The 23921-nt window shown below is 36.7% G+C and overlaps 1 protein-coding gene across 3 annotated transcripts in view; it reads left to right on the plus strand.

Moving 5' to 3' along the window:
* The window catches only part of BMPR1B (bone morphogenetic protein receptor type 1B), a 393880-nt gene that overhangs the window by 281880 nt on the left and 88079 nt on the right, over positions 1-23921 (plus strand). Inside the window, exon 1 of one of the 3 annotated variants that reach the window (XM_053609343.1) lies at positions 7889-8020. The exons of the other annotated variants lie outside the window; for them this stretch is intronic. Coding sequence (XP_053465318.1) covers positions 7966-8020 — 55 coding nt within the window. The 5' untranslated portion in view covers positions 7889-7965. Of the gene's footprint in view, positions 1-7888; positions 8021-23921 lie in introns of those variants that run through there. 3 annotated transcript variants of the gene reach the window in all.

Raw genomic sequence — 23921 nt, forward strand, 5'->3', positions numbered from 1 at the left:
TTTAAACTCAGACTCGTTGTTTAAAAATTCACACTAACCCTCATTCTTCTGAAAATTCTCCATGTGTGAGACTGTTAGGCTGTAATGAAATTATCAAGAACTACTACTTGTCATAAAGAAAAAAAATGCAAGGCTCTAAGCAGTTGTGTTTTGTATCTGGGGACAGGTAAAGGAAGATAAGGGAACACACACACACGTGCGCACACACTCTCACCTTGGCTTGTTAAAGGGATGCTGTATGTTTTCAGGTACCTTTTTTGTATCAACTGTATGTCATTAGGAGGAGATTTCAGTTATACACAGTTGAATTTGGGAGAAGAGATGAAGAGGTTTATCAGGCCATGACCTGGACCAAAAATCATGGCATTATTTATTTTATTGGAAAGTTTTTTTTTTTTTTTGTAGAGACAGATTCTCACTTTTTTGCCCTTGGTAGAGTGCCGTGGCGTCGCACAGCTCACAGCAACCTTCAGTTCCTGGGCTTAGGCAATTCTCTTGCCTCAGCCTCCCGAGTAGCTGGGACTACAGGCGCCCGCCACAATGCCTGGGTATTATTTTGTTGAAGTTTGTCCGGGGCTGGGTTTGAACCCGCCACCCTTGATATATGGGGCTGGCGCCCAACCCACTGAGCCACAAGCGCCGCCCTATTTGAAGGTATTTTTGCATGCACATAGATTTTAAATGTCACCTTAAATAAAACATTCAATTCCTGAAACCTTTGTATTTTTCCTGCCATCTGGTTTTGAAGACTACTCAGGGCGAAATCTACTAATAAATGTGTGATGTACGGACTGACATTTCATAGCACTGTGGAAGCTATCTGTAGAAAAGTTAGTATGTGCTAAATGAGAACATTTTCCCCCTCTGTTACTGATATCTTCTGTTTGAAACTTTCTCTTAGGCAATTCTCATATTTGAGGTGTTTTCCAAGTGGAAAACAGATTTTCTAGGTGCTATGTGCATATGGTGTGTGGAAAAACAGTTTACTGTTTACTTTTTACTGGAAAAACAGCATCTACTCTTCAAAGATGTAAATAAGAGTTACACTTTAGGTCCTTTTGATAAATATCATTTCTGGTTAAAATATCATTTTCAATTTATTTATTCTATATAAGTTCAAATTGGATTTATATGAATTTCATGAACAATTGACCGCAAGTCAGAGTGGACAGTCATCCTCTTTCAGAAATTGGTTTGGATGCAAAACTGTATTCAGCTATTTATAAAGGGCTAGCATGGATGCAAACAGGTAATAGAGATTTTGATTTTCTGCTCAGGGATGCTTTAGCACTAATTGGCTAAAGAAGGTGATGTTCTTAGAATCTCTTTTAAATAGAACTTCTGGTAAGTCGGCGTGGGTGCTCAGTTTTCATAGTGTGTGATTTTATCTCTGTGGTGTCCAGGAGTCAGAGTGTTAACCATACAGTAGTCTCCTGTGTCTGTTGTTATTTAAACAAACAAACAAAAAACTCTCCTATGGGGGGTAAAGTAAATCTTCTGGAAAGCTTTTCTCTGAGTGTGGAGAAAACAGCCCCCTTTGTGAAAATAAACAGAGGCTTTTCTGGTGAGGCGAGAACTCCATGGCCTGACTCATTCACTTGACTTCCTCACTGTACCTCGCTGTGGCTTGCTGTACCTCCTCAGGCACAGGTGTATTCGAGGATTCTTTCCTCATTTCCAAGCTGCTGCACTCACATTACTAGCTCCCTTTGCTAATACCTGCCTTGACTATGGATGGGCTTTTGGGAAAGTTAAAAAGAATGTATTCAAAATACTGCCTTACTACAATGATAACATATGTATTTTGATTCTTATTATAATTGCTTTTGTAACAAAAAATCTACATGCTCTATGAGAGCATTCTGCCTCTCAGTAGATGTGAACCCCCGACCTCTGAATGCACTCCGGTTGCACACACAGCTTTTGCTGTTTGCTGTCACTGAAGGTGAGGTTTGGAATTGAGAATATCTGAATTCTCTTTGGCTCGGCTATCAGAATTTCTGGCAGCCATGATTTCTGAATTAATCTCACCAGCTTCCCAGAGTCTGAGTCCTCCAGCACCTGTATGGACTGTTTCTGCCCTGGAAATGATATTACACACTGCTCAGGGAGACAGCAAGGATTAAAAAAGATAATATAGCCTGAGCATCCCTAGTGTAAAGTCTGAAATGTTCCAAAATCTAAGACTTTTGAGTGCCCACATAACACCACAAGTAGAAAATTCCACACCTGATGCATTATGTTTTTTTACTGTATGAATGGTATAGCGTATGTTACTATTAAATACTACGTGTAAATATATGAACAAGTGTAAGAAAAAGATTGCTTATTGATAGCATATAAATTCAGAGTCAAGAATGATGGTTATACCAAACAACCACAGATTGTCTACTGTGGTGGCTGAGATAGTGACACTTTGGTTTTCTGATGATACAGAAGCTTTATTTCATGCACAAAGTAATTTAAAAAATTACATAAAATGACCTTCAGGTAATGGCTCTAAGATGTTTATGAAACATAAATGATTTCATGTTTACACTTGGGACCCATCCCCATATCTCATTATGTATATGCAAAAAAATCCCCAAATTTGGAAAAATCCAGAACACTTCTGATTCCACCCTCAATGTTAGGTGCATAATGTAGTGCCTAACAAAGAGTAGGTGAGGATCACAGACATAGAATCAACATCATTGCCGTCATCGTTGGAGATGTCCTCATTCTATTTTCCGTCTGGAAATAACTACTACCCTGGATTCTTTGGTTCCTCACTCCTGCCAAGGCATATTCCTCCCATTCCATTGCAGTTTCTGGCCTGAGATAATCATGTTTACCAAGTGATGGTTTGCTCTATAGTGGTTACAATACAGAATAACGACAGATTTCATCAATCATCGACTGCCCTCTTACTAGGGTGCAAGTTTGACTTTATAATCCTGTAGTACAGTAACACTGAAGCCAGATAATAAATTAAGTATCTATGCAGGAATTATACACGTATAACATGATCTGCAGGGTTTGTTATTTTTGTTTCAATTATTTTAGCAAACTTACTAAGTTAATTTTCCTTGGTAGTTTAATCATGTAAGCTGCCTTTAATTCTCTTCTTGCTCTTTTGGTTATTGCTTTGTTGCCTCATGACTTGTGTTAACCTTTTCGTGTCTGGTCTTCTTGTGCACAGGCTGTGCATATGATTGTCATATTCTTAGCATGTCATTAGCTTTTAAAAAGTCTCTTGCAATCTCTAGGTAAATGGGTTTTTTTATAGATTTAAGATACTGTGTCATCAAACTCCGTGAAGCATCTTGCTCTGATGGATTTGATTGTGCTGATCAAATTATTATGTTCCAAGGACATAGTGTTTCAATGTTTTAGGCGAACACAGTTTGGGGGCTTTTCTTTTTCAAAAGCTACACCAAATCCCTTTATGAGTTGTAGGGAGGGACAGTGATAAAAGACCAGCATTGAAAGCCTATATCAGAAGATAACGTCATGTCTACTCCATAATATTGGGGCTCTTGCCAGTTAATTATAATACTATAATTGTACTAGGTGGAAAAATGGCTTATTCTGTTGACTAGCGTCCAATTTATATTAAGATACGTTTATTTTGTAACAAATCCATTTCCTCTGTGACTTTTATAAATGCCTCAAAAAAGATACCTCTTAAGTATGGTGGTTATAATGGAAAATTTATATTTTTAGTTTTTGAAATATATCCTTAACAAAATGGCTTCACAAAAGGAAATAGCGTCTGCTAAAGCCATTGAGACCCAGTTTATAATAAAAGTTTTGAAATTTCAAAGCTGGAAAGAAATCTGGTTGTCTTTTTATATTTGTGTGTGAATTTTTTTTTTTGTTGCTAGTGGTAACTGTAGAGAATTTTTTCAAACAGCACCCTTTTAATAACAATGGTCTCCCCAAATATACTGTGGCACAGCTTTAAACTTTATTAAGTCTGTCTTGGACTCCCCCATCCTCTCCCTGAGTAAATGGAAGAAAAGTTTGGCAGGCTTCATGCTGTGAACTTGATTGATGTCCAGAACATCTGAAGGACTTTTGTGCCCTGCCTGCTCTCCATGAGTGCATAATGTGTGAATACTTAAAGGAGGTCAGCCCTTATCACATGTACTCTAGACCTGAAAGCAGATCAGCAGTGACAGTCCTGTCCCGTAAGTAAGAACACAAATCATCCTCCGCATGTGTTAGACAAGTTGTGGGATATTTTTTCTCTCTTTTTACCCCTTCCCACTCATGGGGACCGTGGCAGAGCAGTGAAAGCAGAGTGAAGACGTGCTCGGAATAATGTGTCACTTGTTCAAGGGAGGAAGGGATTGTTTATTTGTAATAATGTGATGGTCTTTCATGGTGCAGCTGAAGGGCGCTTTGGTTGTTAATGACTAGTGATGTGGAATGCTGCAAATTAGAACGGGGAGGGGAGGTCGGAGGCAGCCTCAAAGCAAGTTGAAATTGTGGTCTTTATAAACGCCAAAGTCAGGGAAAACGTTTTTGTACCTTGAGCTGTATTGTAAATATATTTTTTCCCATCGTAGGGTAGCTCTTTGCGTCAGTAACTAAGCGTTAAGTGTTTAGTTAAAAACCAGAATAATAAAATGAATTACCAATATAATTCTGAATGTAATTTGTTTTTGATACAACACATATCGAAGCTTGAAAAATATTTCAGTACAAAACTCTGTGGAATAATAGGGACCCAAAAGGCTATGACTTCTAATAGGCAGAAGGCAATAACTCTCATTTTTAATGTTTCTGTGTGTCTGAATGGAAGTTTAATTCAAAAGTAAAAACAGTATCAGTAGGAATGTCTAAGTAATAAAGAAGAGAACGCTCACCTCATTATTCTCATTAAGAATAAGATAAATATTATTATACTTTGTTAGATACAAAGGAAAATGTTTTTCATCTGACCTCTAAAACTGTACTAGTTTCCTTTGAAATATGATGAGCTGCAAGAAGTAGTAGCCCTTGTTAGTTCTCACAGTGGGAAGGACCCTCTGCAAATACCTCCAGAAACACGGGCTTTTCTACTCATGTAGATGAAACTCCTCCTAATGGGCTACAAGGCCCTTCACAGCCTCTCCCCATCTACTTTTCCAGCCTCACTCTCTTGCTTTCTAGGCCTGTCCAGCTTCTCATGTTCCTTGCTAGCACTGCTCTTTTTCCTTGCTCATAAATGTCTGTGCGGTGCTGGCTGTTCTGATCCCCTAGCCCTCCCTTCACCCAGTGAGTTCCTAATTATCTTTGAAGACCTGGTCTAAAGTCTCTTCCCCGTGCGTCCACCCCACCCTCAGGCAGAATGGGTCTTTGTTACCCACCAAGCTCTCCGTGTTCCTGCTCCAGAGCAGGCAGCCTCTGCGCGGAGCTGTTTTTATTTGATGGTGTATTTGTCTTTCTCCATTAGAGGGTAAGCTTTGTCCTCAAGGCAGGTACTGACACCTTTTTATATTCTTCACGTCCTATTCTCTAGACACAGTTCCTGCAAATACAGCAAACAGTGAATGTTTACGGGCCATTATCAACTATGTATGTACAATAACATCAGGAGATTTTGGAGATGTCTATGTGAAAAGGAAGCAAGAATTGAAAGTGGTGACGATGTAGTCTCAATACATTTCTGCTTCAAATGTGGGAATATTTAATGCATTAAGTAAAAGTAAATCGATTTAAATAAATATTTACTTTTGCAGGTATAATTTGAAAAATTTTTTTTTTTTGGAAGAGAGGTCTTGCTGTATTTTCTTTACTGGTCTCTAACTCCTGGACTCAAGTGATCCTCCCACCTGGCTCCTGAGTAGCGGGGACTATAGGTGTATAGTGAGGCATGAAATCAAAAATTTTAAATCAAAAATTTTAAAGCTTGATTCAGCATAAGACAAATTTTGTGTCCTTGCTCTAATGATTATATTATTTGTGATAAGAACAGTTTGGCAAATGTTACATTCTTGCCTGTTATTTTATATATATGTAATATAACATGTTAAAGAACATTATTGTTAGCAAAGCTTTTAAGTTTTTCATGTTAGGAGGCAGGAGAGTGATTAATGAGGTTGTCAGGAAATTTTCCGATGTTTGTGGCATAGTAGTTCATATTCCTTGGTTTAGTCCATGTAATAATCTTAACAGTTAGGTAATGAGCAAACTATCGAACATAATCCACCCCAGGTTGTACGTGCCTGGAGAAGCACAAGTCGACTTTCTCTTCTACAGTGAGGACCCGTAGGTCTAGAGTGCATGGGTCTGTGGGAGAATTCCAGCAGGGACATGTAGTGACGGCATGTCCTCCTCATGCTGACAGCTGCTCTTTTTCCCTTTACTTGCTCGTCTTTCAGGTATACATTTTCAAATTGATACCTCTCTTCTAACTTTTTCTTTGAGCTTTCAATGAGGCTTCATTTCATACATACATTAATTTGCAAAATTAACTTGGCTATTCTCTGCAGATGATGAGAGCACCTCAAATATAAACCATAATTATTCTCCTTTCTGGTTTTCCTCCTCAGAGATATATATTTAATTAAATTAAAGTGGCATCAATTGGAGAGCTTAAGTGACTCAGTTGTGACAACTTCACAAGCAAACATCCCAACCATTTGGCAGCACGGATTCCCCCCACTACACTGGGCTCTGTAGTTAGGAAACCAGAACTTGAAGGTATAACTGCTCTAAAACCAATTACTGGCCTGGTACAGACACATACTTATTTAGATTGGATTTGGAAACTAAAATGTAAACTGTAGATAAAAACATATACATTAAGGTGAATGGGTTAAATCATATGCATAGAATGGTTTGCTAAGCCAGATTTCTAATCTACATACATAATAAGTTTCATGAGATTTTTTTGAGCCTAGTAGTTTGGGACTGAATTATATACTGTTTTACAGAACGTTTCCTTCATTTTGGGCATCTGGCATATATTAATAATTAAAGATAAAATGTAAGGAATTAATAGGGATTCCTCTTGAATTTTTTAATATTACTAAATGAAAGGGAAAAAATCTGAATTAGAAAAAAGTTTGACCCAATGAAACATGTATTTAATCTAAATTTCAATTCTTTTCAGATAGTTGGAAGTTGAGGGTCAGAGAGTATTCCTACATTCTGAGGTACTAAACCTTTTTTTAGTCCTTAAGGCAGTCAGTTGCTGAAACGCCTTTAGTCATTTGTGTAATCTGCATTCTAAACTGTGAAACTGTATTCAGAGTCCTGCACGATCTGGTTCCACTCTGTCTCACTTTCTCTCCAGCCACTTACTAACAGTAGCTGTCTGTTCCAGTAAGATTTTTCTCCTTGTGCTGTTGTACAAATGAAATATTTATTTCTCCCTGTGTGCCTTGCTAATAGAATTTGTTGTCTCTCCAGCTCCTCTATTGCTTGTAAGTTCAATTCATCTTTCAGCATCCAGCTCTTCCTTTATCTTTGGATCAGTCCAATCCATCCCCTACTCAGAATCTCCACTTTACTCCTTTGGGGCACTTCATCTTAAAATGTCTTCCTTTTTCACTTAATTCTTACGTCTTTTTTTTTTTTTTTTTTGAGTGTTGTATTTTAAGCTTCTTTAGTACAGCACATAGTTCACACTCAGAAATGGTTACTGATGTGAACTATTTTGAACTGAGTTAGGATTGTGGGGAGAGAGCAAAGACTCTCTTTTTATGCTTTGAGCCATTTATAGATGCCCATATTGGGGAAATGTAAGCGATGGGAGCTGTCCCACATTTCAGCCATTCACTCCTTGCCCCAAAGCTGAAGGCTGGGTTCCAAATTGGCAGTGGAACCATGTTGTGAATGTGGCTCTGAGCCGATTATAGAAGGCTTGAACAGCAAATTCTATTGCTTGATTTTTGTCTGCTTTTCCCACATATTACTCCTCTGTTCCTGGTCACCCTTGTTCATATTACTATGCGCCAATCTCCCTAACTAACTAAAAAGGATATGGGATAAATGATACTGAAAGACAGTTGCTTTTCATCACCCCTAACTTCCATCTTCCTGACAAGTAAGTTGCATAGCTTCTGTGAAATGCAAAATGTGTAGTTTATTAAGTTCAAAATAGTCTAAGATTTCCTGTGTGGTTAAAAAAATAAGTACATTTCTGTTTAATTTCATCTTATGAAAGTATGAATTGAGGGGGTTCGATTGATTGTAGTGTATGTAAAATTATAAAAAAGAAATTGTTGGGCTACGCTGAGAATAGATTTGAATGGCACCTTCAGCAGAATAGTGCTGGGAGGTGTCTGATGGGGTCTGGGATTTAGGCAGGGAAAGGAGGGGTGTCTCCTGAAAGTGAGCAGATACCAGAGATTGTTTTCTCAAGAAACTAATTTTTAAAATATCAAGTAAAGGTACTATTCTGATATCTTAGATATAACTATTGGAATAAATCTTCCCCCTACTCATAAATTTTTTATTAGGCAAGCTGATTGGTTTAATAACTACTTCTGTTTGTATCTATCTGTGGTAACATTGTAGCTTCTAACAAACAATATAGTTAATTTCTTGCTGTTCTTTTATTATTGACAGTTCTCAGAGTAAAAGAAAACAAGAGTTTTTTTTTTTAAGGCCTTTACTATTAAAAAAGAAATTCAATAGCATGAAAAATGAATTGTCACAAAAATGTTCAGAGTTTGCTTTGAGGAACAATTACAGTTTAAATAAAACATTTACATAATAAGGATACTTAGGTTCCGAGCTCTCTTGTTTCTGTATAGGACACTTAAACCCATAGTTGTATCGTAACTGAAATATTTTAACTTACAATGTTTATTAGAAATGCCTTTTACATGTGGCTCTTTTTCATGTCTGTGCACTTGATTCAGAGGTATTTGTCTCATTGCTTAAATGATGATGGAGTGTAAGAAAACTGTAAGAACATGGCACTTGGATGGGTTGCAGTGTTTCTGTCATTTCATGAAATTAAAAAAAAAAAGTTCTCCTTTCCTTTCTACATTTCCCAAACAGTTATAAATCTTAGCAGAGAAAAAAAAAACTTTGACAAAAGAAACAAGCTATTTTATGGTGGCACCGTGTCGGTGTGGTTTGCTTTGGAGTCCCTTCACAGTGGCCAGAGAGATGTGGGGACTTGGGTGCTGCCAGTGGGAGCAAAGCCCCCGCGTGTGCTGGCCCCTGTGTGGGCAGCTGGGTCAGGCTCCTTTCTTAAGAAAACAATCCGGCTGGGGTCCTCCCTGCTCTTTGTTGTCCTGCCCACGGGGTGATCCGTTGAAGTCTCTGTGGTGACAGAACCAGTTTGTAACAGGCTTGTCTGTCATGGTCCTGTCTCAGGCTTGCCGGAGATGTGACAAGAGTGGCAGCAGAGGAGTCCCAGGAAGCAGGAGTCTTAGGCAGGCAGGTCACACTGCCGGCTCCGCTGCTGCAGTGGGGTGGCTGGAGGAACTAAACCCGCAGCTTCACGTTTTCTTGCTCAGTCTTCTGTCTGTGCTCACGAGGGGTAAGAAGATCAGTGCCCTGCACCACAGCACTGACCGGCAGCTGAGTTCATGTCTGATTTTGTGGCTTGTATCACAGAAGGGACAGTTCAGGGAAGAAGTTTAGTGGCTGCAAAGTTCCATCCTCCAACTGCTCTGTAATTTTACTTCTGTCTCTATTAGTGCAAAGCTTTCTAGATCAGTGGTTCTCAACCTTCCTAATGCCGTGGCCCTTTAATACAATTCCTGTGGGAGATAGTCTGCTAGAATAATTTTAAAAGAGATTTAAAGTTATTGTTTTGTCTTACCATTGAGAATGAAATGCAATCCAATTTGGAACCTTGAGTATAAAGTTGATTTTCAACAAACTAGGACAGTTTATGTGTGATGAATTTAAGATGATAACAAGTTCAACCAAGTTTGTCTTGGTCATTTCCATTTGAATACTGTTAGATTTTTGTAGGGTAGTTAATTGACTTTGAAGTTCATTACAATTTTATATGGATACATTGAGTAAATCTCTTAACTTTACAAAGGCAATAATTATAGTTTGTGACTATGTCAAATGTAATGTTTATCTACATTTAAAAAAGCCAGGGACTTGTTTTGTGATAATCTTGTCTAGAAGAATTATTCTTGTATCAGGTTAACTAAAAGATAGCAAAATTTAAAGTTTACTTTGCATTTTTGGTAAAGAAGAGTATTTTAAGAGTAGGTAAATTATTTTAAATTAGAAGGTAACATAATGAATGTGAAATAACTAGCTTTGGTATAGTGATTACAATGAGGAAATGATGAAGTTAGAAATAAGGAAATAATGGCTTCATCAAACTAAGCCAGATGATAATGAGAATATGAATGAGATTGAAATGCATTTATAGTTCAACTTTATGTGTTTCTGAATGCATTTTATAGAATTAATTTGGCTACTATCTATAAGAAAGCTATGTACTTTTAATTGGCATTCAGAGAATTTAAGTTTCGTAGTCTCAAGTTTTTCCATGACACTATCATAATATTACATTTTGTGGGTTGGCTCTATGGAAAAATGTTTTTAATTTCTGGTATACATTGGTGTAAGAGTAATGCAGAATATTTTTGTGTATTGATTTGAAGGAATAATTAGCCTATCTACCCACTTTTCTAGTTTATTATCCAAAAATTGTTGTAATCTAGTACCTTCTAGAAGATAATAAAAAGACTTCGGGGAAACTGCTTCTTATTATGTTCCAGGAAGCTTAAAGCATGATGTATGTGAGGTAAAATTCTTCTTCTTCTATTCCAGTCACTGCTATGTCATTATCTGAGGACATTTTTTTCTGTTTTAGCATTTTTCTTGGAACACGTAAATACCTGAATTTAGTATTGAGTTATGCTAATAGGAAGCAAGGAGGCCGTATGCTACACATGGAATCTTTGAGTTATAAAATTCCAAGCTTAGAATGTGTTTTGACATGATGTTGTGTGAAATAATGTTTTATTTTTCCAGGGAGGAGGTTGAAGCCCAGAAACATTCTTCACATTCTTCATTACAACATATAGCTGTAATGATCTAAAGCCTTGTGAACACCCCCGTCCGGTGCTCTTTTGTGTGTGTGTGTATGTTGTGTGTGCGCACGTGCCTAATTTGTCTTGTCCACGTTCAGTGGACTCAGAATGCCTGGATGGTAGCTCTGTCACTCACTAGGTGTGTAAAACTCTGAGTTATCTAATTGATATCTCAACTTTCTCAGCTGTGTAAAAGAGGGATCATGATTACCGTAGGTTTGATTACTAAATCAGTAAATAATGCATAATAGTGTCTGGCATATAATATTGCCTGAAGGTTTACTGTTATCATTTAATATCACTCATAGTAATTATTAATTCATGCAAGATCAAAAGGCAACCAAGCTGGAAATGAACATTGAGACGGGACTGTGAAGATTCTGAAAGCTCATCTTACTGTGATTAAAATGCGGGGTCCCCACTCATCTCCCCAGCTTTGTCCCTAAGGAACTTTTTTTGGAGGAATTTTTCTACCTGTAACTTTTTTATAATTTTGCCCTGATGAATACAGAATGCACTATAGACAGAGACTGCGACTTTAACCAAGATGAAGCAACTTTGATTGACAAAGTTAAACATTCCGTGACAACTCGTAACATGTTTTCCATTCATGAATTCTGCATCTACTTTAGTGAGAATGATGGTCACCAAAAAAGGGTAGCTGTGAAGCATAGACAATGAAGTGGTCATGACTCCTTAAGTGAGTGTCAAAGTTGACATTAATGTTCGAGACCATACATCCTTCTTTAAAGTAAATGTGTTTATAATGACAACTTGAGTCATATGGAGAGTGTGAGGGTCAGGCAAATAAAAATAATTTTTTTGAATTAAATACATGGAAACATAAAAAATATGTATGGAAGGAATACATATGATGTTGCAATTCCATTCCCAAGGTACAAAGCTTGACAGAGTCTTCATAAGTGGATAGAAGGACTCTTCTGAGTTGGAGTAGTAGCAAGGGTGGCCAAATGAAGTGATTCATCAGCTTAGATCTACTCACTGCCTAAATTATATCTTAAATGTTTTACTTGAAGGAGATGTATCAAGGAAAACTGTATCTTGGTAGGCGGTTTGACTTTCATGTTTTTTATATTGCACATTGTGATTGCTTCAGAAATGTATTTTTTAAAAGCTAGGTATCCTAACATGTGGAATTGCCTTCCTAAAACTAAAAGTATGACCCATCATGGTGAAAATATGTTGCTTTTACTTGAAACAGATTATTTTTAGAATTGAGCTACAATTGAGCTGCTTATTTTTACTTGGAGGAGATTATTTTTAGAATCGAGCTACTTATTTTTACTTGGAGATTATTTTTAGAATTGAGCTACTTATATACTACCTTGCTCCTTTATTTTCCAAACATAGTTGAGAATCATAGGCAATTATAATGAAGATGGTGTGATGTGAAAATGGTATTAAAATACTGTATGGAGTGTGATGTGTAAACAGTATGAAGGCATCGTTTTCATCAGTACCTTAAGTTATGCTAAAGGAATTTAGTACTATGTTACAAGGACAGTAGACCAGTAGACCCCCTGAACTGAAGGACTTTGTATCTTTTGTTCTAACTCACTGGTGGCAACACTGTGTCCTTCCTGATATGGGTAGGCCTCATATTTTGATACTTAAAAAGATGGAATTTTAATTTAGTTTTTCTACAGTTTTTTTTTTTTTTAAATAAAATCATGGTAATAGGTTATTATAGCAGTCTGATTAAAGTAAGAGTTGGCAGCCAGATTTAACCTAGAACTGGTTGTACATTAGTAATGACAGTTACTGAAGCCCTGAAGCCCAATGAACAAAAATACATCCCAGTCTTCGTGGCCCTCACAGTATTATGTACTGGGTCAAATATAAGTATTCCAACCAGGTCAAATATAAACATAAATATTACAATAGGAAACCTATAGAATATGGCCTGGCAATGGAGAAGCAGATTTTATAAAATAAAATAATTTAAAATAAAATAATACAAAGTAAAATCTGCTTCTCCATTGCCAGGTCATATTCTATAGGTTTCTTATTGTAATATTTATATTTGACCTGGTTGGCACTAATTAAAAAAAAAACTGTTATAAAATATTTTAATTAAAATTGGAGTAAATAGGGAATCTAATAACAGGAGGATAACAGACATGGCTGTGAATGTGTACTTTGAAAACTAGAATGATAATATTGCTGTAGGGCATCTTTTTGCTAACATTTTAAGTGAAACATGATCCCTGTTACCATATGGCAAAATATAGTGAAAATCTAAACTGTTGGACTGACACATCTGTTTAATGCATATATGTGGTTCTGCGTTTAAAATGTTTTCTACTACAGCTATTATGCGGCATTTCCAACAATTAATCTCAGGCTATTAATCGGCAGTAACTGCAAGTTGTGGTGAGCATCACAGATGTGAGAAATTTGATCACTGTGGTAATTTACCTGGACGAAATGACTAAACTGTAGTTCTCAACTTAAATTCTGCAGAGGAGTTTGGATACTACTACTAGACATTGAAATAACTATTGAGTACAGACTCAAATTATTTGGTTTTACCTTTTGTAAAATAAGTTATGTTCTTTTAAAAATGGTAGCCACAATACGTACATCTTGGATATGTGTAAATATTCATGCATATATCATTATAATCTTTAAATAACAAATATATGAAGTCTTTCGGAAGAATAATAATATTAGAAATATCAGAGTAACTCACCTTAGTTTCTTTTTTTCCCCTGGAAGCCAGTCGAACTTGAAATAACATTTTATAAACCTTTTATTTATTTAGAACTGGCAGAAAAAACAATCTGTGAATATGCCTTTTTTCTCACTTTTCAAATGCATATTTAGTTTTAGAATTTATACAGAAAGTTGAGCAAATCCTCACGTAAGAGATAGTATTGACAACTAACTATAGGAAAGATACACTAATTAGTAAGTTTTCTTTCAAGCTTTCTTATACTATGTTTTACATCTAAATGGACTCTTTTTGGTCTTGATTATTATACTTTTGTTCATGTGTTAAATACGTTGTCTTAATATTTGTTAGTTTGGGAATGTTAATATTAAAATACGTGAAGATGATTGTGACTGTGCACTCAGAAAAACATAAATTCTTATTCTGAGCCCTTCCATTTTTCTTTCTTTTTTTTTTTTTTTTAATTTGGCCGGGGCTGGGTTTGAACCCACCACCTCCGGCATATGGGACCGGCGCCCTACCCGCTGAGCCACAGGCGCCGCCCCCATTTTTCTTTTAACTCTGGAGAACCTATCGCTTTTTTGATTAACTGATTTCTCTGCTTGATGCCATCTCTGGTATCAAGCCTAATACCTTTGATAATTAGTTACCTGTTCATGTAAAAAACATATTATTAGTATTGGTTATGAGGAACAGAATAATAAGTAGAGGAAGAAGTTGAACGAGACATAAAGAAACAAACAAAACCCTGAAGGAAACACAGGTCTCATGAGACCCGGAAGGCCTCGAGGACTTGAGCTTCAACTTGTCTGTCTCTTAGGGACCTTGGATACATTTCCCTTCTCTTGCTGGTGTGTAACCACTCTTTGCTTTCTTTTCTCTTTAATTTATTATTTTTTATTTTTTTGAGACAGAGTCTCTAGTGTCCTGGTGTCATCATAGCAACCTCAAACTCTCCAAGTTAAGCAACCCTCCTGCCTCAGTCTCCCGAGTAGCTGAGACTACAGGCATGCACTACAGCATCCAACTGGATTTTCTGTTTTTTTTTTTTTTTTTTTTTTTTTCTTTAGCAGTGATGGGGGTCTCACTCTTGCTCAGGCTGGTCTGGAACTCCTGAGCTCAGGCAGTCTACCCACCTTGGCCTCCCAGAGTGAGCCAACGTGCCCAGCGTTTCTCTTTAAAATTCTGTAGTAGATGCCTCTTCCATTGGGATAAAATCGAGATCTTTCTTTGTCCTGCGTGGTTGGTCTGAGCTCCCCAGCTCATCTTACGGCTCCCTGGTATCAGCCACATCAGCCTTTTACCGTCCACAAACAGCAGCAGCAATAAGACCCAGACTTTTTCTCACTCTCGTATTCCTCATGTGCTATTTCCACAGCCTGGGAAGTTCTTTGTCTTTCTGTGCTACTTATCCATGTATTTGCTTAAATTTTAGTTAAGTTTTCCTTAATAGTCAAAATTCAATAAAAATCAAATGAATTCCTTCGATCTGCTCCCTCATTGCCAGTTTTGTTTTCCTTATACGTGTCACTCTCCCGCTGGAGGCTCAGCTGCTCAGAGGAACAGACTCTGTCCATTTCATTTACTGCTGTGTTCTCAGTGGGTAGCACAGTCTTGGCGCATAGAGGAGTCTGTGTCCCTGGACAGACTCATTATTTCTCATATGACCTAAACTGGTGACTGCATGTGAGCCACCATGCGCAGCGTTTCTGCACTCTTTGAGGTTCCAAGACTTTTTTTGCTTTGTTCTTCAGAGTTAACTGATAAATGTTTCACTGTTTTCTGTCTTTAATTTTTTGGAGAGGGAATTTGGCTGCAGAGCCTTAGACTAATGAAATGTGAACCAGTTGGAATGTGTAATCTCCCTATAGCAAGGTGACTGTTAGACAATAATAGATACTATGGGCAGGAGCAAGTTTTCTAGAGGAGGGTTTGGATTAGGTTGGTAACTAAAAACGCCTAATCCTCAGGCTCAGTGGGTCACGTTTACAGTCTCAGTGGTTTGGGAGGCTGAGGTGGGAGAATGGCTTGAGCTCAGGAGTTAGAGATCAGTCTGGGCAACATAGCAAGACCCCCTTTCTAAAAGAAAAAATAAATTATCTGGACATGGTGGTGTTCGCTTGTATAATCCCAGTTACTAAGGAGGCTGAGGTGGGAAATTGCTGTGATTGCTCCACTGTGCTCCTGCCTGAAATATAGAGCAAGACCCTGTCTAAAATTAAAAAAGCCCCCTAAAACAAAACATTTAACATAGCTGCTGTTGTCATTTCTAAAAATAATAATAGGAACATTCCCAGCACTCCTCTGTTTATGCTGAATTGTTACTGGCTAGTAAGTGACATTTTTTTTGCTATGTGTCTTAAAAAATTATTTAAAAAACACTTTAATATTTCTCACTTGAACTTTACTATCTAGGCAATGTTACAACTACTAATAATGGCAATGTATAGTTTCTAAACAATTATTTTAACAGTTAATGAAGGGGATTTGTGATTTTTCTTTTGACTCTTACAAAAAATACTCAATTGAAATTCAAGATTAGCAGATGGTGGCAGAAATAATATGAAACCATGTAGTGACTTGACAGACTTCAGTTTTGACAGATTGTTACAAGTTTCATTCCTTTATTAAAATAGTAGTTGCAAACTTTATGTTTCACAGAGAACATCCTATAAATTCTTCATTTATGGTCTTTGAACAGGATACAAGTTTGAGGCTGTCGCTGTATGTATGTTGTTTATTTGATCAGATTCTGGGAACTTAGTGTCTGAAACTATGCTTTTGATTTCGTCTGGAGTCCAGAGGAAAGTTAATATATAATTCTAATTCACTATTTAAAAACTTGGTGAGTACACGCTGAAAATTGTCTTGGTTCATACTTTTTTACTGCCTCACAGTCTCCTGGAGGAGACTTAACGTCCCCATATTCACATTGGGATCTTCTCAATTTTAATGGGAGTTTTACGTGTAAGGAAATGGTGACTTACACCACTTGTCATCAATCATGAAACTTCTGTGATATGGGAAACTGCACTGATGAGATATTAGCCAAGTGTGAGAAAATTTATATATAAAGAAGGCGTCTTAAAATTTTTTTCTGGCCATTGCTATTTACCTTGAAATATGAGCCATGGCAAGATCAATAGTTTGCAGCTTTACAAAATCTGGGCCAAGGGTTGTTTTGTAAACTCTGTGTAAAATTATCTTCGTGTTATGTTTATAGAAATATCAGACAATGTTTTTGATAAAGTGTTTACTTTGTTTTCTCTCTGAAAGAATACTAATTTCTTTCAGATATAAAAAATCAAATCATATTTCACACCATCATTTTTTGTTTGTTTGTTTTGAACCTGAAAGAAATACAGACTTGAGGCTTGGCTGGGTATAATTTCAGTGAGGCTAAATATCAACTGAACATTTGTCTTGCTTAGAGTTAAATGCCCAAATAAGTACTCAAATTCCATTACAAAGCAAGTATTTTTATGTTCCTAATTTGAGATAAAACGTTTAATATTCTAAGAGTAATACGCTGTATTTTTCCATGAAATATTGGGATGAGTGAGGGAACATGGAGCAGCCCTTTGGAAGTGCATTTGAGTGGCTTCTCTGAACTTAGCCTCGGAATTCAGCTGACTGAACTGAACTTAGCCTCGGAATTCAGTTACTGAGAACTGTGCAGCGACCTGGAAAAAAGTAACAACAACAACAACAAGAGTTCCACCCTGACGTGGTGACAGAAGAGGGGTAGACACCACTTACAGTCACTACACAAACTGCCTTTTTATTTCACACATTTTCTGAGACATATTTTACCTGTCCACACATGTTTCTTATACATATGTTTTCATAGGATTATTACAGTTTATTAAAATCAGACAATATCGCTAAATATTTCCTTCTTAATTTCCTATGGGCTGAGTGAAACATGTTCATTTTGGGGGATGGGTCTGAAGAAAAAGGAGTGTGGGGTTCAATCATGTGATTTCACAGACACATGACATTTCTCTCAATGGGGCATTTCTGGAGATTGTTTCTGGACTGGATTTTATGCATATGTACCAGTTTATCCATTACACAAGCATTAGTAGCTATTATGAATATTATTAATCTACCCTACTTAACTTGTTAGAATGAAAAATATAATTTTCTGTCCTTTTTGTTAAACAGACTTAATGACAAACATCTTGCAAATTAGATTTTCATATATTTCATCTCTTTCTTATGCTCAATTTAATCTATCAAAGCCACACATTGTAGAAGACATCTGGTATTGAGCTTAAGCATCTGGGTTTCATTTGTAAGGGTTTTGAGCAAATTTTGGTGCTTGCCAACAATAATATAGCAGTTGGCCAAAGTGTTTTCTCTGTGGCAGCTTCGTGCAGTGTAGCAGAAGAGACCTGAGTTCAGGATCAGATGATTCTTCTGCCTCTTTCTTGCCTGATTGGTGGAACTTGAGAGTTTTATGCAGATGTTCAGTGAGCTTGGGCTGAAGGCTTGCTGTAGGGACTGTTGAGTAGGAATCGGCAAATAAGCAGTGTCCAATCAACATGTATGAATTTGAGAAACACGGAGTTTCCATAGCGTGGTTCTGTGTATCTCCTATCATCAGAAGAGGTCGTTTTGTCATTTTTAAGACACAGGTCCCAGTACTCAATCTGTATCTCCTACACCAGGTATTTGGGAGGTGAGTTCAGAAGGCTTCAGTTTAGTAAGCTATCTCAAGAGAGTTTATGCACATTGGATTTAAGTTAATCAGTTTATTCTTTACCTCTGGACAGAAACTCTAACCCTTTTCTGACCAAGAAATGAAACTATTTTATTAATGTGTATTTAAAAGGAATTGTCAGGAGCGTTTCAGAAGTTAATCTACCCACATACCCAGTGTAGACATTCTTTCATAATGTATTACATCAGCATGACCGATGATTTAATAAAACAATTGTCCTAGCACTAGTCAAATATTGTCCCTAATGAGAGAGAAAGGTCTTAATTTACTTGGAACAATCTGAATATTAACTGAAGGATTTCTGGGAAAGTAAAATGAAAAGGGAATCCCAAATTCCCCATCTCTTCCTCAGATACATTAGATTAAATAATTTCTGTCTCCAGATAGTCATTAGACATCTGTTAGGCTCCTGGAAATATTTTTAGAGTTTGGCTCTGTGAACCCCCTTAGAAAGCACCACATTGCTGCTTGGATGCTCCCAAGCCCATGCTCACTCCCAATTGTATTAAATATGTTGTTTTTAGTGAAAATTGTTGATGTCTTTGTGGCTGAGCGGTTTTGGGGACCATTCTGGAAAGAAGCCAAGTCATAGCTCATTTCTGCTTCTGCTGGAAAAGTTCTAGGCCAGAATTCTTACCACCTGAGTTTAATATTATTTTGTGAATTCTGGGTCTAGAATTGAGTTTTCCAAACAAACACTTTTAAATTCTGGGACAATATGGAAACATATGCAGAGTATATGGAGTTGACACAGTTGTCCTATTTGGAAATTAATAGGTAGTGGCTTTTGTTAAAATGTCATTGATTGGAAATGCATTTTTTACCTTATCTTTGACGACTAGCTCTCAGGTTGTTATTTTGGAGAGCTCCTGCATTCCCTCAGGGACTTGATTTTTAAAAAAATACACACATATGCACACGCCCCACTTAGTGTACACAGGGAACATCCCAGAATGTATAAAAGAGAAAGAAGGTAAGAGAAGGGGCAATCCAGATGCTTAAGACTGTCTCATTCCATAATCCATGTCATGCATGGGCTCCATCTGCAGCTTTTTAAGGTTTCTGGAGGAAGCTCAGCTATGCAGCTGTCTCTAATGTACTGTGAACCTTGAAAAGGAATTTCCTTTCAACTAAGAACGGAAGTAGTTTGTGTGTGGGATGATGGAGCCTTCCTTTAACAGAAAATAAAGACCCATTATGTAAACAAACATCTCCACAGTCTAAAACAAACCTAGGAGAAATGTACTGGAAAGGCCCCTCCACCCTCAGGTTTAAAAGGCCTCGTTAATTTCAATGATCCACTTTTGTTTCCTCATTTTTACAAGTGAGGAAAATGAGGCAGAAGGTTGTTAGGCATTTTTTTTGAAGTTTCACCGTTAGTACTTAAGCCAGAGCAGAACTTGGGATCCCAGAATTTTTTAGTTCAAGTTCTTTAGGAATTACATTTACATTTGATTTTAGGATTGCTATTTAGTCTGAATGTTTAGAAAGCTGAGACTAGGTCTTTGCCCCAGGAGCATTTTACTTATGAGACAGGTTACAAAAACACGCACTACCACCACCGAGAATAAATTTTAGTGTATTAATAAAGCTCTTACTTGAAACTGCTGCTTTGATTTTCTTAAAAACTTGTACTGTGATTTTCCTATTTATTCTAATATATAATACTCTCATATCTCCTAACTGTAAAAAGTATTCTGTATTCAGCCACATTTAGTCTGTCATAATTCACTGCTCACAGGATTGCAATTTATTGAGTCGAAATACCTTAGCATCTGAGTTTTGAAAAGTACAAAGTAGAGGAACAACATATTTAAGTGCTGGAGAAGAATTTTATACCTCATATTGAAAAATGGAGCATCTTTCTCTTTCTCTTCTTACAAAAATGTTAAAGAGACTTCACGCAAAGTGTCCTGAGTGCCTGTGACTGCTAAGAAGAAATGCAGTCTGCAGCTTTCCCTGGAGAGTGCGTGCTAACATCATTTCACGTTTATTTCTTAATGCTAAAATTACACGGTTACTGTTCTTTCCACCATAGGATATCGCTTGTACTGGGATCCTCTGGGTTTGCACATCGGCTTTTACAGTTCCCACGGTTGCTGTAGAATGTTTTAGAATAATTGGTGAAGTGTCTTCAGCAGGTAGTATTGCTCTAGTACTGTTTTTCTAACTTTTTGTAACTTTCCATTGATTATTCCTTTAGTTACCGTGAATCCAGAGTTGAGTTTCTTAAGCTGAATGAGAGTGCAGGTGTTTTTGTTTTGTGGCTTTGTATTGATACTTATGTTGTTAATTATGGGCTTTGAAAAGATCTGCTAAAGATGTCATCTCCTTTATCTGTATTGTACAAAATACGCAGGCAGAATCATACCCTCGCCCACCGAAATTCTATGTTTTATGTTATCATCTGGATTTTCCTTCTTAACATTTCTGTGGCTTTTAATGAATCATTACCTTATTATTTATAAAATAATCAAATCTAGGGGTAAAAAAAGTAGCATTCTTACTTGTGTTTTAAATATTAATAGTCTAAGACAGTTACTAATATATTTAATTTGTGATTTTAACACTTACAAATCCGAGAATGTAAATGTCAGTGTTTTTTGTTTTAATGTGTGAATATTTGCCTTTAAGTACAGAGCAAGGTAAAGACACTTGCTCCTCCACGTATGAAAATGTATGGATTTATAGATTTGTAGCTGCAATAATTAAAATAAGCATGTAGGTATTGATCCTTTATTATATCTATTGTATAAATGTGCAAACAAGTTCAGAGAACTTAAATATTGTGTTGAGAGTTACAAAGTTAATATGTGGTAGAATCTAATCAGGACAGTCCGATTGCTGTGTCCTGCCTAGTAGTAGCTATCCTGTACAATATCTCTTAGAAGATAACATTTATATGACATAAAATTCCAAAAGGATGAAAAACCAGGAAAGAAAGGAAACCGTTATAGAATTTGATAACAGTAAAATTAATAGTAGTTAAGTAAACTACAAACATTCAAAAGGACAGCCCATGCCCTTGGAAAGCATGTTGTATGACCTATGAAGTATTTATCAGTTGCGTATAAAAATCTTCAAAAAGGAGGAAAAAACAATAAAAATGGCAGAAGACATTAACAGACCATTCACAAAAGAGGAGCATCAAAATATAGTAAAAGAAAGTAAATAAATAGGGAAATTGCGAGTTAAAATAATGAGATATCAAGTTATAGTCAACAAAATAATTAACAGTCTGAGATAGCCAAGATTTGGTGGAATGTGAAGAAATAAAAACCCTAAACCATTGTTAGTTGGAAAATAAATTGTTTCAATCATTTTGAAGAATGCTGTGTCATTTATAGATATAGAAAAGTAATTGTAGAGAAGTATTCATAAGATTAAGTGACCGTTTCTTAGATATGGCACCGAAAGCACAAGCAGCAATAGAAAATATAAATAATGAATTGGACTGTGTCAATTTAAAAAAAGGTGCTCCAGAGTACAGTATCAAGAAAGTGAGGAGATCGTCAACAGCTTATATTTGTAAATCATGTATCTGATAACATGCTTGAATCCAGAATATATAATGAACCTTTACAAATCACTAATAAAAAGAAAACTCAATTTAAAAATGTCAGTGATCTGAACTGACATGTTCTATTCTTTCTCCAAAGAATATATACAAATGGTTGATAATCTGTGAAAAGACACCTAACATAAGTTATCAGAGAAATTCAAATAGAAACCATAGGCTCCCAATGAACACCCACTAGGATGGTTGCAATCTAAAAGACAGAAGATAATAAGTATTAGCAAGGATGTGGAGAAATTAGAACCTTGATGCTCTGCTTATGGGAATGTAAAACGGTACAACCACTTTAGTAAACAGTCTGGCAGTCCCTCAGAATGTTAAAATACAGTGATCAGATGACCCAGCAATTTGACTCCCATACACTGAGGATCAATAAGAACATAGGCCCACAAAAGTAGTTGCCCACCACTGTTCACAGCAGTGTTACATATAGCAGCCAAAAAGTGAAAGAAACCCAGGTGTCTGCTGAAGGACGAATGGATGAATAAAATCTGACATCTGCATGGTAGAACGTTACTTGGAAATAAAAGGAGTGATACTGATACGTGCCATAACACAGACAAAACTTGAAAACGTGATACTAAATAAAAGAGGCCAGATGCAATGGCCACAGGTTGTATTATTTCACATATAAAAAGTCCAGAATAGGTAAATCCAAACAGAATATTTGTTTTGCAGAGTGTGTGGGTATTCTAAAATTAAATTGTCTCTCATAGTTGTATAACTCTGTGCTTATATTAAAAACAGTGAATTGTACATGTTTAATGGGTAGAATGTATGTCCCAGTAAGGCTCTTAAAAATATGCACAGGCGTGATAAATACCAAATTCAGAGTCGTGGGATGAGTAAGGAGAAGGGCCTGCGCTCATTTGGCTTCATCCTCCAGTCTTTTGTTCCTTAGAAATCAGAAAACTGTTAAGGTCTTATAAAATTGAGTTGGAGACTCTAGTATTCTCTACCTATTTTTTGTATATTTGTAGAATTTTCTATAACAGGAGAGATAATGAAATTGAGTACATGGTGTCCCTCCTCCCTTTCAGCTAGAAACATTATGGGTTTTCCTTTTCCCCAGAAATTGAAGACTTGGTCCTCTTGGTGCTCCTACAGTGACCGCTGTTGGCTTTTTCTGATGTTAATTATAACCTAATAATGTTTTATCCCAAAAATCAGAATTTTACAAATGGTAAAGTAGGCAGTTTTACTTGCTACTTTATTATTCTGTTTATTACTAAAATCCTTTGTGATGAACAGTTACCATTAGTCCTGGTTCAAACAGATCATTTTTCCTTTGCTCAAAACTCGGCAGAGGAGCCCACTTGCAATCCTGCCAGGAATCGAAGGAATCAGGGGAATCAGCCCTGCATGGGGGACCCCTTCCTCTCCTCCTTGTACACAATAAAATTTCTTTCCTATCATGGGAAGAGCATGGGTGGGAAATCGCCTGGCTGATACGCTTTTCTCTCAGCTAGGAGGAGAGGCTCACAGTCATAACAAAAGTATATTGTTTGTCCTAGAATATTGTTTTCTACTTTTCTCACTGAGGGGTGTGGCCATCACTGGAAGGGAAAATGCCCTCAGGGTCTTAAAGTTTGTACATTGGATAACCAGCTGGCCAAGCTGATTGAGAGAAGGTGGGATATGAAGGTTATTTATTTAGGAAAATGTTCTCTTAGGGTTTGCATGCTGAAGTGTTAGTCATGTTTCAAGATATCTCCAACTTCCTCTCAAAAGTGTCTTCCAAAAATATCTATCTGCATATCTATTAATCTATACACACACATATAATAAGACATAAATAGAACATGAATAAAACCAAAACAGAACAGTATTGACCGTTGTGATTCTAGGTGGTCCTTAAACTATTTTTTCAGGATTTCAATTTATGTGACGTTTTTAATAATAAAAAGTTGGTAAATGAATGAACTAAAT

This window comes from Nycticebus coucang, chromosome 1 (assembly GCF_027406575.1).
Source record: "Nycticebus coucang isolate mNycCou1 chromosome 1, mNycCou1.pri, whole genome shotgun sequence".
Lineage (NCBI taxonomy): Eukaryota > Metazoa > Chordata > Mammalia > Primates > Lorisidae > Nycticebus > Nycticebus coucang.